The following is a 16,228-nucleotide window of genomic DNA, read 5'->3' as shown; positions in this document are numbered from 1 at the left end:
ACATCCTTGGGGGAAGGGGAACAGAACTTGTATAAATTTTGGCTCTGACCCCCCGGGGGCAGGAGGGGCGGGGCCCAATAGGGGAAATAGAGGTAAATCCTTTAAATCGCTACTAGTCATAGAGTTCTACATGGATTGTAACTAAATTTTGCCACAAACATCCTTGGGGGAAGGGGAACAGAACTTGTATAAATTTTGGCTCTGACCCCCCCGGGGGCAGGAGGGGCGGGGCCCAATAGGGGAAATAGAGGTAAATCCTTTAAATCGCTACTTGTCATAGAGTTCTGCATGGATTGTAACCAAATTTGGCCACAAACATCCTTGGGGGAAGGGGAACAGAACTTGTATAAATTTTGGCTCTGACCCCCCGGGGGCAGGAGGGGCGGGGCCCAATTAGGGGAATAGAAGTAACATCCTATAAATCGCTACTTGTCATAGAGTTCTGCATGGATTGTAACTAAATTTGGCCACAAACATCCTTGGGGGAAGGGGAACAGAACTTGTATAAATTTTGGCTCTGACCCCCCGGGGGCAGGAGGGGCGGGGCCCAATAGGGGAAATAGAGGTAAATCCTATAAATCGCTACTTGTCATAGAGTTCTGCATGGATTGTAACCAAATTTGGCCACAAACATCCTTGGGGGAAGGGGAACAGAACTTGTATAAATTTTGGCTCTGACCCCCCGGGGGCAGGAGGGGCGGGGCCCAATAGGGGAAATAGAGGTAAATCCTTTAAATCGCTACTAGTCATAGAGTTCTGAATGGAATGTAACCAAATTTGGCCACAAACATCCTTGGGGGAAGGGGAACAGAACTTGTATAAATTTTGGCTCTGACCCCCCGGGGGCAGGAGGGGCGGGGCCCAATAGGGGAAATAGAGGTAAATCCTTTAAATCGCTACTTGTCATAGAGTTCTACATGGATTGTAACCAAATTTGGCCACAAACATCCTTGGGGGAAGGGGAACAGAACTTGTATAAATTTTGGCTCTGACCCCCCGGGGGCAGGAGATGCGGGGCCCAATAGGGGAAATAGAGGTAAATCCTTTAAATCGCTACTTGTCATAGAGTTCTACATGGATTGTAACCAAATTTGGCCACAAACATCCTTGGGGGAAGGGGAACAGAACTTGTAAAAATTTTGGCTCTGACCCCCCGGGGGCAGGAGGGGCGGGGCCCAATAGGGGAAATAGAGGTAAATCCTTTAAATCGCTACTTGTCATAGAGTTCTGCATGGATTGTAACCAAATTTGGCCACAAACATCCTTGGGGGAAGGGGAACAGAACTTGTATAAATTTTGGCTCTGACCCCCCGGGGGCAGGAGGGGCGGGGCCCAATAGGGGAAATAGAGGTAAATCCTTTAAATCGCTACTTGTCATAGAGTTCTGAATGGAATGTAACCAAATTTGGCCATAAACATCCTTGGGGGAAGGGGAACAGAACTTGTATAAATTTTGGCTCTGACCCCCCGGGGGCAGGAGGGGCGGGGCCCAATAGGGGAAATAGAGGTAAATCCTTTAAATCGCTACTAGTCATAGAGTTCTGCATGGAATGTAACCAAATTTGGCCAGAAATATCCTTGGGAGAATAAGAACTGAGTTTGTATAAATTTTGGCTCTGGTCCCCGGGGCAGGAGGGGCGGGGCCCAATAGGGGAATTATAGGTAAATTCTATAAATTGCTACTTAATTGTCCTAGAGTTTTGTATGGATTGTAACTAAATTTGGCCACAAACATCCTTGGGGGTAGGAGAACAGAACTTGTATAAATTTTGGCTCTGACCCTCAGGGGGCAGGAGGGGCGGGGGCCCAATAGGGGAAAATAGAGGTAAATTCTATCAATCGCTACTTGTCCTAGAGTTCTGCATGGATTGTAACCAAATTTGGCCACAAACATCCTTGGGGGAAGAGGAACAGAACTTGTATAAATTTTGGCTCTGATCCCCTGGGGGTAGGAGAGGTGGGGCCCAATAGGGGAAATAGAGGTAAATCCTTTAAATCGCTACTTCTCATAGAGTTCTGCATGGATTGTAACCAAATTTGGCCAGAAACATCCTTTGTGGAAGGGGAACAGAACTTGTATAAATTTTGGCTCTGACCCCCAGGGGGCAGGAGGGGTGGGGCCCAATAGGGGATTTAGAGGTTAATATTAAAATTCCTTCAGAAAAGAAACAATGAACCTGTATTCAGAAAATTATTTGGCATTACAAACCAGGTGAGCGATACAGGCCCTCTGGGCCTCTTGTTTTCAATTGGATTCAAAAAAAAAGATATAGCAAGATGCTTTATGATAGACAGAACAACACTTTGGAGGAAACTAAAAGAAATGAACATTGGTTTGTTAAGATTTACAGATATTAGTGATGAAGACCTGTCAAATGAAATGTGTAGTATTTATCAAAATCACCCACATTGCGGTTTATCAATGATGCAGGGACATTTACGTGCAAAAGGAATTTCAGTTCCGAAAAGGCTTGTTCAGAAAATACTGCGCGAGATGGACCCTGCCAGCTCTGTTCTGAGGTGGGGATTGATGGCTCGGAGAAGGAAGTATAGTGTACCAGGTCCAAACAGCCTCTGGCACATAGATGGCCACCATGCCTTGATCCGTTGGCGAATGGTTACCCATGGAGGAATCGATGGATTCAGTAGATTAATAGTTTTCTTGTGCTGTTCAGGAAATAATCGGGCGGATAATGTGCTTAATTTGTTTATAGAAGCTACTGACAAGTATGGACTCCCATCAAGGGTTCGAGGAGATCATGGAAGCGAAAATGTGCTTGTTAAGCAGTTCATGGAAAATAGTAGAGGAAACAACAGGGGTAGTTTTATTGGTGGCAGGTCAGTACACAACAGTAGAATAGAGAGGTTATGGAGGGATGTATATTATGGAATTGTACAAACCTATTATAGCCTTTTCTATTACATGGAGAGCATTTCTGTTTTAGATGTAAACAACGAGGTAGATTTTTTTGCCTCCAATTTGTTTATTTACCGCGCATCAATGCTGGACTATGTGAATTTACAGAAGCATATAACCACCACGGACTAAGAACAGAACGAGGATGGACTCCTAAAAGAATATGGGTGAATGGAATGATTGACATCGAGAGACAAAACAGCTTAGCTGTAAGTGATGTGTTGAATTCTCAAAGTATCCTGACATTTGGAATAGATCCAGATGAAATTTATGTTGCTGGAGATGATGCAAATGAGATTAACATCCCTGAAATTGACCTGCAGGTTCAGTCCGATGAGCAGAAGGAGCATCTTATTGCAATGTTAAGGGAACACTGTGATGACCCCTTGTCAAACTGTGAAGATTTTGGAATTAATATTTTATTTGTTAGCAAGGAATATTGTTCAGGACTTTCTCTTAACTGTGTGAAGAACACATGATGTATATTTCAATAGACTTGAGACGCAGGTCGAGGTCACAGAAGCTGAAATGTTACCAAGATTCTTCACGATAAAAGAACAACCCTCCAATATTGATCTATATACTTGGTTGGCTATTGCAGCTTGGTCTGTGGATGACGCCTCGTAAAGGTCAAGTTCATAGCTGAAAAGGTCAAGGTCAAAGAAGCTGTAATGTTTGTACGTAAAATGTAACAAAATTGTGTATACACAATAACAACAAAACTAGTACTGTCTACAGAATCTTCCTCATATCTGGTAAAATGATGTACCATGGTCCTCTAAAAATATTAATGATCAGTAGTTAGGCAAAAAAATATGTATGTTTCAGGTCACACGGCAGGGAAAGGATAGGGTGGGTAGGTAGGTAGGGACTTTTTAGGTCATCTGACCCGAAGGGTCAGGATGACCTATTGTCATCATGCACCGTCCGTCGTCGTGCGCGTGCGCCGTGCGCCGTCGCCGTGCGCCTGCGTAAACTTTTTATTCAAACGACTTCTTCTCAATAACCGGAAGGCCCAGGGTACTCATATTTGGCCTGTAGGTTGCTGGGATGGAGGGCTACCAAGTTTGTTCAAATGAATGACCTTGACCTTCATTCAAGGTCACAGGGGTCAAAAAGGCTAAAATCTTTAAACAACTTCTTCTCAAGAACCAGAAGGCCCAGGGTACTGATATTTGCCCTGTAGGATGCTGGGATGAAGGGCTACCAAGTTTGTTCAAATAAATGACCTTGACCTTCATTCAAGGTCACAGGGGTCAAATAGGCTAAAATCCTTTAAACAACTTCTTGTGAATAACTAAGAGGCCTAGAGACCTGATATAAGGCCTGTGGCATGCTGGGATGAAGGGCTACCAAGTTTGTTCAAATAAATGACCTTGACCTTCATTCAAGGTCACGAGGGTCAAAAAGGCTAAAATCTTTAAACAACTTCTTCTCAAGAACCAGAAGGCCCAGGGTACTGATATTTAGCCTGTAGGATGCTGGGATAAAGGGCTACCAAGTATGTTCAAATAAATGACCTTGACCTTCATTCAAGGTCACAGGGGTCAAAAAGGCTAAAATCTTTAAAACAAATTCTTCTCAAGAACCAGAAGGCCCAGGGTACTGATATTTGGCCTGTAGGATGCTGGGATGAAGGGCTACCAAGTTTGTTCAAATAAATGACCTTGACCTTCATTCAAGGTCACAGGGGTCAAATAGGCTAAAATCCTTTAAACAACTTCTTGTGAATAACTAAGAGGCCTAGAGACCTGATATTAGGCCTGTGGCATGCTGGGATGAAGGGCTACCTAGTTTGTTCAAATAAATGACCTTGACCTTCATTCAAGGTCACGAGGGTCAAAAAGGCTAAAATCTTTAAACAACTTCTTCTCAAGAACCAGAAGGCCCAGGGTACTGATATTTGGCCTGTAGGATGCTGGGATGAAGGGCTACCAAGTTTGTTCAAATAAATGACCTTGACCTTCATTCAAGGTCACAGGGGTCAAATAGGCTAAAATCCTTTAAACAACTTCTTGTGAATAACTAAGAGGCCTAGAGACCTGATATTAGGCCTTTGGCATGCTGGGATGAAGGGCTACCAAGTTTGTTCAAATAAATGACCTTGACCTTCATTCAAGGTCACGAGGGTCAAAAAGGCTAAAATCTTTAAACAACTTCTTCTCAAGAACCAGAAGGCCCAGGGTACTGATATTTGGCCTGTAGGATGCTGGGATGAAGGGCTACCAAGTTTGTTCAAATAAATGACCTTGACCTTCATTCAAGGTCACAGGGGTCAAATAGGCTAAAATCCTTTAAACAACTTCTTGTGAATAACTAAGAGGCCTAGAGACCTGATATTATGCCTGTGGCATGCTGGGATGAAGGGCTACCAAGTTTGTTCAAATAAATGACCTTGACCTTCATTCAAGGTCACGAGGGTCAAAAAGGCTAAAATATTTAAACAACTTCTTCTCAAGAACCAGAAGGCCCAGGGTACTGATATTTGGCCTGTAGGATGCTGGGATGAAGGGCTACCAAGTTTGTTCAAATAAATGACCTTGACCTTCATTCAAGGTCACAGGGGTCAAATAGGCTAAAATCCTTTAAACAACTTGTGAATAACTAAGAGGCCTAGAGACCTGATATTAGGCCTGTGGCATGCTGGGATGAAGGGCTACCAAGTTTGTTCAAATAAATGACCTTGACCTTCATTCAAGGTCACGAGGGTCAAATAGGCTAAAATCTTTAAACGACTTCTTCTCAAGAACCAGAAGGCCCAGGGTACTGATATTGGGCCTGTGACATGCTTGGATGAAGGGCTACCAAGTTTGTTCAAATGAATGACCTTAACCTTCATTCAAGGTCACGGGGGTCAAAAAGGCTAAAATATTTAAATGACTTTTTCTCAAGAACCAGAAGGCCCAGGGTACTGATATTTGGCCTGTAGGATGCTGGGATGAAGGGCTACCAAGTTTGTTCAAATAAATGACCTTGACCTTCATTCAAGGTCACAGGGGTCAAATAGGCTAAAATCATTTAAACAAATTCTTGTGAATAACGAAGAGGCCTAGAGACCTGATATTAGGCCTGTGGCATGCTGGGATAAAGGGCTACCAAGTTTGTTCAAATGAATGACCTTGATCTTCATTCAAGGTCACAGGGGTCAAATAGGCTAAAATCTTTAAAGGACTTCTTCTTAAGAACCAGAAGGCCCAGGGTACTGATATTGGGCATGTAGCATGCTTGGATGAAGGGCTATCAAGTTTATTCAAATGAATGACCTTGATCTTCATTTAAGGTCAAGGGCGGCAAATAGACTAAAATCTTTAAATGACGTCTTCTCAAGAACCAGAAGGCCCAGGGTACTGATATTGAGCATGTGGCATGCTGGTAGCATGCTGGGATGAAGGGCTACCAAGTTTGTTCAAATGAATTACCTTGACCTTCAATCAAGGTCGCAGAGGTCAAATAGGCTAAAATCTTTAAACGACTATGTTGTATTGTACTAATAGTCAGATGACCGTTAAGGCCCATGGGCCTCTTGGTTTTTTTAATTTTGTTTTCCAATTTTCCATCCATTATTACCTTCTGACTTCATAAGAAGAAATTTATCCAATATGTTCAATATTATTCGTTTGAATATGGTGTCCAGTATGGATTACATGTAATATTGAGGCTAATTTTGAAGAATTCAGTTTTGCAAATGCCAATAGAAAATATAGGGTAGGAAGGGTTACCCGAAACATATCAGTACATTTTTTTTTTTTAGCTTAGTCGTCTCTTATGACGTACATGTGTACGTCAGGTTTATCAAATTCTCTTACCAAGAACACATTTCTACAAAGTTTTGATTGCAAATTGGTTGAAAGAGATTTTGCCATCACAACTTTGTAGAAATGTGTTCTTGGTAGCTTTAGTAAAGTTTAAACTATGCCTGCCAATGGTATGTTTCATATCCATCTGGAATTGTCTGAAATAAATGTCTAGTACTTATCTGTGAAAACGACTTTTACAGCAAGGGAGTGTATCCCAATGTAGCCTATCCACATACCACTTTTAGCTGCATAAAGCTGAACATGCATTTAATTATATAAAGATCTTGATTCTAATAAAAATGTTGAAGAAGTATTTACCAAAGAAATGTTGTTCATTGTGCAATAAAAATAAAAAGGTATTTCAGTTTCATCTTTGTGTGAATGTGTTCATGGAACCTCCAGAGTTTGCCTGTCAATAAAATTGTTTCATATCCATCTGGAATTGTCCGAAATACATATACATTTATACAGACAGTAAAAATACCAAGGACTTTTTAGGGTGCACATCCAGCCAATTTACATATATCGTGTTTAGTGAGGTGTATAAAATGCAGTCTGGGTCTATATATAAACGTTCATGTATGGTTTTCGGACAATAGGAAATCAAATTTGTTTTAAAAAAATAACATCACGAGGCAATGTTTGAACCTACCAAGAACACATCTGAACAAAAATACTGAAAGAAAAATGGCACTTTTAATATTATTAATACCGATCATTCAAATGGGGGAAATAAATCGAAGGTCAATGCCAAATGGTGTATATTCCATAAAGCAGAACCGTCAAATGGATCCAAGTACCTGGTGGGTTGATGGACCATGGTCCAAGGATGATGCCTATTGAAGGTCAAGGTCAAAAGCTGAATTTTTAAGCTTAAGATTCACCTTGTGACCTTGACCTTCAATAGGCATCATCCTCGGACCATGGTCCATCAACCCACAGGACAATTTTGAAATGATTGACCTTCGGCCGATAACGTCCAGTCTCAGACATTAACAATGAACAAACAGGCATGTGAAATTTGGTTTAAAATCTAATACGTACTGCCATCAAAAAAAGATACATTTCTATTGGATCCAAATCTCAGCAGCGCTAGGTGGCTACTTGGTTTAGGCCAAACAAAATTAGGTTCGTTTTAGGTAACCTGACCAACCCTAGATTTTCCTGTTGACCCTATTTACATTTTAATTGCAGAATTTGAAAGAAATTTTTTCTGTGTTGTAAATACAGGGTTCATACAGAAATCAAGGCTTTCTACATATTACCCAGGTATTTAAATAACAAATATTTCAAAAATAAGAAAACCTATTTTAAAGTTTTGTCGACTGACCCTTTTTTCCCCTGCCATATTACCTGAATCTTATGTTGATTCTAGTGAACGTGTTAAATCATGAAAAAACTGAAAGTATGATTTTTTAAGTCATTTATTTACATCATATGTATTCAAAACTTAAAAAACTAGTGACATCATCAAAACATAAAATGTATAATAAACATTCTAAAACGATTAATAGATGGCTGCCCGTAAAACAAGCCTCCCTCCTGTTTGAAAAGTACGAAAAACAGTTATGTCCCTGGAAAGTACCGTACACAATTGGATGCACGGTATAAGCAAGAACCTGTATTGATTTAAAACATGTTTGAACGATTTGGTAATACAGTTAAAATTTTACCTAACCTAATCAATTGGTATACTAATTGCTTTTTTAGTAATATGATTCTGTGTTTCTGCATATTGACAATGTCATAGCTACAAAGACATATGTAATGTTCTAACAAAAAAACATTAAAACCCCTATTGCACATCTACATACTGTAGGCTATCATCATGCATAATTCAAAACATATCGGCCATGGCAAATATAAACAGTGGAATTCTGCTAAATAGTGGGAGAGCATCAAAAAAGACTAGTGTTTTTCAAAGAATAAAGTCCAAGTGAACACAAAAAAACTATTGCTATCAGCAATAATAATTTCGAAAATAATTATCTATATTGTTCACAGAAATATTTTACTTTTTATCATCACAAATGGTTGTTCATATGCTTAGTCAACATATCAAACAAGGACACCGCAAAGAGTCAATGAAGTTTAAATACTCCTTGTTTGCATTGGGGTACTGGTTGTGACATGAAAAGGCCAAGGATAAATCCACTCTCATGCTTTTCCAAATCCTGGTGAGTTTTTTATTCCAAAGATCATCGATTCTTTGAATTCCTCAAAGGGTGTCACATTTAACGGTAGAGCAATTTCCATTGCACATGTGTTGGCCCTTGGAAAACGTCCACATTCCGTAAATGTAATCGATGGCGATGGGTCAAACCCCAACAAAGGAACACTATCTGCCCCAGTAGTAAAAGCAAGCACCTCACTTAGATTTAGTTCTAGTTCAGTACTATTTTCTGAAAAGGAATAACTTAATATTACACAACAGAAAAATAAATAAATATATGTATTAAACAATAACCTGTCAAACTCGAGTTTCATAACATTTGAATGTTGTTTCCCAAAAGTAATTATTTATTCAAGTAATTGATCTTTTTATAGTAATTTCAATGGAATATAAAGGAAAAATATCTTTCAATTGAAATGAGTGCAGATTGATACTTATGGCACAGAGAAAACAGTGACGGAGTGTTAATTCCAACACACAGAAAGATGGAAATATTTGTGTTGTAATATCACCTCGCAAAATTGTTGCAAGGGGATACACTGACCTTTAATATAGCTTTTGAAATCTCAGGATTCCAGAATAAAATCTCTGATTACCTTCTATATCAAGTAGGAAGTCCCTCCAGAACCCAACTATCTTTTCCTCTGTTTTTCTCCGGTTACTACCGGCCAGAGAAAAGGTGATGTCAACAAAAATGGCCTCCATCGTAGCTGCTGCGATTTCAGCATTTGAGTTATTGAGGAACACCTCCTCGAAAACGGCTGGATTTTCCTTCATTCTGTCATAGAGCCCAAGAGTCTTTAACCCCAAAGTCAACCTGAAATTAAGTTTCAATATAAACAGAAATATAAACTCTTTCGGTCATAAAAATTAATTACTTTGTTCTCAGGCCCAGGTTTCTCAAAAGAGATAAGGGAGGGAGTTTTTTTTTTAAATTATTATTCTATTTGTCAACAAAACAGATGACAGTGCTTTTATTTTTTCACAAAGCCAAAGTCAATCTATCCGAGTAATTTGTTGAAATGTTACTCTAAATAAGGATTAACCGATTATTCTTGCTCCATTTAACATTTATAACGCATTTTCTAATTAAATATAACTAATTTCCTATGAAAATACTTTAGTGTTTATGACCACAGGGATCTGAGAATTAGTCACAGATTATATATATATAATCATGGACCCACCAGAGTGCCGTAAGACCATTTTTAGACGTCTATAGTTGTATATATTTGAATAGTAACGGCATATCCATATAAAGATGTACAACGTTGTCCTGAGAAGAGACTTTTTATAGCCGGCCAATGAGACAGCAGCTGATGCCTTGCTCATGCATATTATATTGGCCACACAGACAGTATGAATTTTAATTAGATGATTTTAAAGATGTTTGTCTGAAGTTTGACCTTGACAGTGACCTTGGACGACCTTCATGCTTAATATTAAAGTTTGACGAAGATCCATGGAACAGTTCAATGGTTATCGTTGACCAACCATTTTGGGAAACACGAACACGCCCTCATTTGCGTTGCTATATCCCCGTAGCGAGGGGATAAAAAATGAGAGGGCTCTAAACAGATGAGGGACGGTCTGAGAATCAAGTTTTTATTTATTTTTTGCCTTAATAGCACAACCTTTATTCTTCACTATCTAAATCCCTGTACGTCATCCAAGCATTTGTGCTGTTATTAAACTTGAGTGACAAATACCAAAATCTGAGAACTTTAGATTTTCCAAAATGTAACGCTGATCAAAGTGTAAAAAAAGTTTTAAAATAAATTGATGGAACTTTCAGTATTATGCTATTTTCAAGGGTTAAACTCCATTTTTCAAGGCCATCTTCCATGGATAAATCAGTCTTACACCCGTAGATATGAGAGAATTATTAATATTTGCCAGTTTTCTATACAACAGGGCCTTAAAAAGGCACTTGATTCTGCATAACTAGAATACTGACTCGTCAGCAAGGGCCCTCAAGGTAGATAACCATAGTAAATTTAAGGCTGCAACATACATGCAATATATAAGATTTAGGACAACATACTGTGAAAGGGCTTCTGTGACTCTCCCCACAACCACAAAATGTAGCAGGTCCTGAACAAGAAAGTCCCTGTCCTCTAAATTCCTCACTGGCCGCCCAGACCCACTGATGTTCATTATCGTGGATAATCCAGCACTGGACAGATTCAAGTCAATATCCTCCAGGTTTGTACAATCCTTCAGCTGGTTAGATGGAAATAGCATTGAATGACAAGAAAAGTAGCAACAAGAGATCCCAGAGGGATCTTGGCGCCCACCCAAGAATGATCTACTTCTGACAATGGAAAGAGGATCTTTTCTCTGCTTTTCAAACTTTTACTACTGGGTACAACATATTACTACATATGAAATATGAGAATGATCTTTTCAGTACAGAGGACTCCACATAATCGAATAACGGTTATTTGAATATTTCGGTTATTTGCATAAAATTCTGCGGTCCCGATTTTTTCCTTCTTTATCTTTGTTTTTCAACTCTGTGTATTTGCATAGACTTTTACATGACCTCCGGTTATTTGAATAAAATATTTGGGAAATTCTAAAAATATAATGGAATATTTTTCAATTTTGCAATATATTTTTAGCGAAATTCGCCGATATATGTTTCAAAATACTTCGCTTTTACTAGGAATCATCCTGGTAACAGAGTAACGTTATCGTATGGCTTGTTATTTTATGCATGAATCTGCAAAGGTATTCGACGCTGTTACGATTTACATCAGCAGCGGTTGATCATAACTTTAGTATATTCACTGACTCAAACATCTAATTAAAGCATTTGCACTTTGAAATATGTTTATTTATTAACGTAACGTACCTTAGTTCGCGATCGGTTGGAGAAACCATGCTTCCTTACAACAATCGCCATTCATGAGTAGTCTCGTTCAACCTTCTTGTTGACTACGACAGACATGTGCGTATCAAGCGTCTCGTTGAACGAGACATAAAAGCATGCAAAGTCGGCGTGCAATGACTACCGCAAGTTTCGTACAGTATGTAAGCTTAGGATACAAAAGATACTTGCTACGTTAATTGTTTCATTGCTACTTGAATATGCATTAATTTCTGAAATGTTATCAAGCTATTCGCCGTATAGATCAACAATACAGGGAGAATTCTCAAAAGACATTTAGGTCGAGTGAACGCATGGCTTCATCACCTGCCACCATTTTCGAATTCATATGCACATGTGTAAAAGCAACACTACTAGTTGATCGGCACTTTGAAGTTTAATCACGATCGTAAGTTCATTTTGCCAGGCAAATGTACGTAAATTTGTTTATTATTTAGGTTTAGAATTGTAGACACAAATCCAATCCTGTTTAGTAGAATCTAATTGCATTTGATATCGATCGTTTAGCTGTTTCTCAAATATTCACGTGTCGATCTAACGTAAACAAGAATCTAATATTGGAATATTTTTTTGTTATTAAACAATTAAAATCGATTTACAACTTCGAAAATAATTACTTGTGGTTCGTTTTAAGTGTAAATAATTTACGTATTTATCAAGTAAACGAAACAATATCTATTTGCCTATTCACATACATATGTGTGGGGTCAAACGGAGGTGCAAAATGTCATCTCCACCTATTCGAATACTCCGGTTATTTGCATATTTTCTTCTGGAAAATGACCTATGCAAATAAGCGGAATCCTCTGTACTTTCTATTAAAGATATATAAAACTAACAAACTTCAATAATCAAAATCCAAGATGGCTACCTGTCAGCCATCTTGTTGACTGATCGGTCCCGAAATGCAATATGCACAACTAGACCCCTAGGGGAAATTGCACATGAAATTTGAGACGATCACTTCAATACTTTCTGAGAAATAGCGGTAACAAATTTTAACTATCAAAATCCAAGATGGCTGCCTGGTGGCCATCTTGTTGACCGATTGGTCCCAAAATGCAATATGCATAACTATAGGGCCCCAAGGGAACCTACATATGAAATTTGAGAATGATCCCTTCAGCACTTTCTAAAAAATATCGATAACAAACGTTTAATATCAAAATCCAAGATGGCTGCCTGGCGGCTATCTTGTTAACCGATTGGTCCCAAAATGCAATATGCACAACTAGGGCCCTAGGGAAACCTACATATGAAATTTGAGAAAGATCTCTTCAGCACTTTCTGAGAAATAGCAATAACAAGAATTGTTAACAGACGGAAGGACGGACGGACAGAATGCCTAGGTTAAATATATTTAAAGCTTCGCTACCTAATGTATTCATATTTTCAAAATCACCTTTTTTATCTTTCCCTTCATATCTATGTCTTGAACATCCTCCAGCGTGGGATGCACTTTTCGTCCAACCATCATGTCAAACAGCAACTGGTTGAAGAATTTTGGAGCTGGTCCTCCATGGACTATCGACATGGCTATAATTGTTCCAGCATCTTTATATGCTCCCGAGCTTAGTGCTAAAAGTAGAACAAGAGATCTCCAGTAGGATCATACATAACTAAGTCCTATAGAGAACAACTACCGGTATATACTACTAAATTTGATAACAAGACTATACATAATTGCTTGTAACTAAAAATAATGTCCTTAAGAAAGGGCCCTTTGGACGGTGAACTGGAAGTGTGGCTCCGACGGCCATCCTAGATTTTGGAGAACAAATTTAAATGGATAATGCACTAGCTTTAAAATAAATACCATCAGCAATGTACCTTTTTTTTTTTTTTTAAATTCGCCTTTTAAAACAGTTTGTGACATAATTGGCGGAAACCAATTGTGAACATACAGATAGACAGACAGACTGACAGGACAATTACAAAAGGACACCCACACGAGACATTTTCTTTCTTGTACACCACTAGGTTACACTTCAAGATCGACCACTTGGGTCATACTACTGCAAGTTATCATTATGTTTCATACCGTTTGGATTAAGGCTTAAAAGTCTATGTGTTTCTTGACCTTCAAATATATTTGAAAACTGAATATTTTTCAGCAGTAATCTCAAAAGTTCACGTTTTGGACCTCCTTCATCTACTGCCCCCTCAGGACTTCCTATGTCGTCCGTGAACTTCACTGACATCTTTCTCCGTGGACAGAAAGATTTTCTGTTTATGGCCCTCCTGGCTCCATCCATTACGTCATGTCTGTTAATGTTGAATTTGGTAATTTTGTTGCCATCATCTGCTACATGCAACTTTGATTTAAGAGTGACCAATTCCTCACAAAGATTTGGGATCCTGAAAAAAAAAGTTTCAGTGAACAAAGTAATGCGCAGTCAATTAGAAAATATACAATTTTTAAGGATTTGTTTTTATCAACTATTTCTATTTCCGTGACTAAATTTATACTTTTAAGTAGGGAAGTCAGAAGCTGCTAGTAAGTTCTTTCAGGTGGAGCTTTTTCAAAGAAGGACTTTCAACCAATGTTATCATGTCCTCAAATGTTGCCTTATAATTGTTATTCCCTAAAACATTTCATGACATGCAGCAGTGCCTAAAGTGTTCTCTAATAAGATATCTAGTACATTCATTAGCACTACTGTGCACTTAAGGAGGATAGCCTGTAAATAAATCCGTTACTGTAAAATGGGGAGATAACTCCAGAAAGTCTCATATTAATATACAATGAGGAGAAAGCACTGCAGAGAAATTAAATAATTTAAATGTCGCTTTGGCAATTGGAAAAAGCCTAAATGATACATTTACGCTACACTATATATACCTTATTAGCTCTAGAAGTAATTGTTCATAATATAGTGGTCACATACCTATTGGTGAATAAAACTCTTAGGTTGGTAATTTTAATTTCAAACACTTTTTACGTAAAATGTCTTTCAGTACATTATTAAATTTGAATTGAGGCATGTAACATCTTCAAAAACATCATACAAAGGTGTCTGGAACATTGATATTCATTTGTCTTTAATAATATTAAATTCAAAAGAAAAAAATATTTTAGGAGTTATTGCTTTATTATAACACAATCCGTGTTAATGCTTGGCAACGTTCAACATGAAAACCAAACTAGAAGTCAGTCAGTGTCAGTGATTTTATAAATTTCACTTTTTAATCTATGAAGATTATTTGGTTCCATCAAACCTGTGAATTCAGAAGAACATTTTTGAAATTTTAGCCATTTTGGCCCCGCCCCTCTGTTCCCTGGGGGTCAGCCAGGACCAATATGGATATGGTGTTAAAATGCTATTTCAGGCTAATAATTCTAACCCAGTTTGACTCATTTCCTATTAAAACTAAGCAAATAATGTTCATAAATGTGTTTTTGTTATATAAACTACAGTAAATTTGACTCCCTCCCCAGGGGAAAATCTGAGATCCCAGGGCCATGAAATTCACATGTTTTGTAAAGGGCCTTAAGACATTTTAGCTATGAAGAGTGTTTGGTTCTATCAAATCTGTGAATTCAGAGGAAGATTTTTGAAGTTATAGCCTATTTGACCCCTTTTGGCCCCGCCCCTCTGGCCTAATATAGATATGACGATAAAATGCCATCTCAGGCTAATAATTCTAAACCAGTTTGACTAATTTCCTATGAAAAATAAGCAAATAACATTCATAATGTGTTTTTCCTATATAAACTATAGTAAACTTCAACACCTCCCCAGGGGGAAACATGAGACCCACTGGTCATATAATTCACAATTTTTGTAAAGGCCCTTAAGACCTTTCCATCTATGAAGAGTATTTGATTCTACCAGTTCCAGAATTTCAGAAGATTTTTGAAGTTTCAGCCTATTTGACCCCTTGTGGCCCCGCCCCTAAGGGTCAGTCATGGAAAATTTGTGAATAGGATTCAATGGCCATCGCATAGGGATAATTCTAACAACATTTGTCTAAATTCCTATTATAAATGACCAAATAATGCTCGAAAATGTGTTTTCACTATATAAACTATAGTAAACTTAACCCCCTCCCCAGGGGGAAACCGGAGACCCCAGGGTCATATAATTCACAAATTTTGTAGAGGGCCTTGAGACCTTTCTATCTATGAAGAGTATTTAATTCTACCACATCTGTGAGTGGAGAAGGAGATTTTTGAAATTTTGGTCAATTTTACCCTTTTGGCCCCTCCCACAGCCCCCTGTGGGGTGGGGGTCATATAATTCACCATTTTGATTGGCCTTATGCCTTAGAAGGTATGTGCAAAATTTCATTGAAATTGCTTCCGTGGTTTTTTCAGAAGTTGAAAATGTAAATTGTTTACGAACACACGACGGACGACGACGGACAAAAGGCGATTAGAATAGATCACTTGAGACTTCGTCTCAGGTGACCTAAAAACAGTTCTAATGGGGAAGTAGCAAAACAGT

General features: G+C 38.5%; 1 protein-coding gene and 1 pseudogene across 8 annotated transcripts in view; one reads left to right on the top strand and one right to left on the bottom strand.

The window, feature by feature from the left end:
• Positions 1-446: 446 nt before the first annotated feature.
• On the top strand, positions 447-3,840 carry LOC138334396 (uncharacterized; annotated as a pseudogene).
• Positions 3,841-8,122: 4,282 nt separating this feature from the next.
• The window catches only part of LOC138334748 (G2/M phase-specific E3 ubiquitin-protein ligase-like), a 206,865-nt gene continuing 198,759 nt past the window's right edge, over positions 8,123-16,228 (bottom strand). For 5 of the 8 annotated variants that reach the window (XM_069283445.1, XM_069283451.1, XM_069283444.1 and 2 more), the window contains 5 exons: positions 13,822-14,138; positions 13,183-13,358; positions 10,932-11,110; positions 9,484-9,704; positions 8,123-9,116 (listed from right to left, as the gene is read on the bottom strand). In XM_069283445.1, the coding sequence (XP_069139546.1) occupies positions 8,872-9,116; positions 9,484-9,704; positions 10,932-11,110; positions 13,183-13,358; positions 13,822-14,138 (1,138 nt within the window). In that variant the 3' untranslated portion in view covers positions 8,123-8,871. The remainder of the gene's footprint in view (positions 9,117-9,483; positions 9,705-10,931; positions 11,111-13,182; positions 13,359-13,821; positions 14,139-16,228) is intronic. The other 3 variants (XM_069283446.1, XM_069283447.1, XM_069283449.1) reach the window with 3 other exon arrangements.

The sequence above is a fragment of the Argopecten irradians genome, chromosome 11 (assembly GCF_041381155.1).
Source record: "Argopecten irradians isolate NY chromosome 11, Ai_NY, whole genome shotgun sequence".
Taxonomy (NCBI): Eukaryota; Metazoa; Mollusca; class Bivalvia; order Pectinida; family Pectinidae; genus Argopecten; species Argopecten irradians.
The sequence above is the reverse complement of the archived record's forward strand: the minus strand, read 5'-3'. Positions and strand labels throughout refer to the sequence as shown.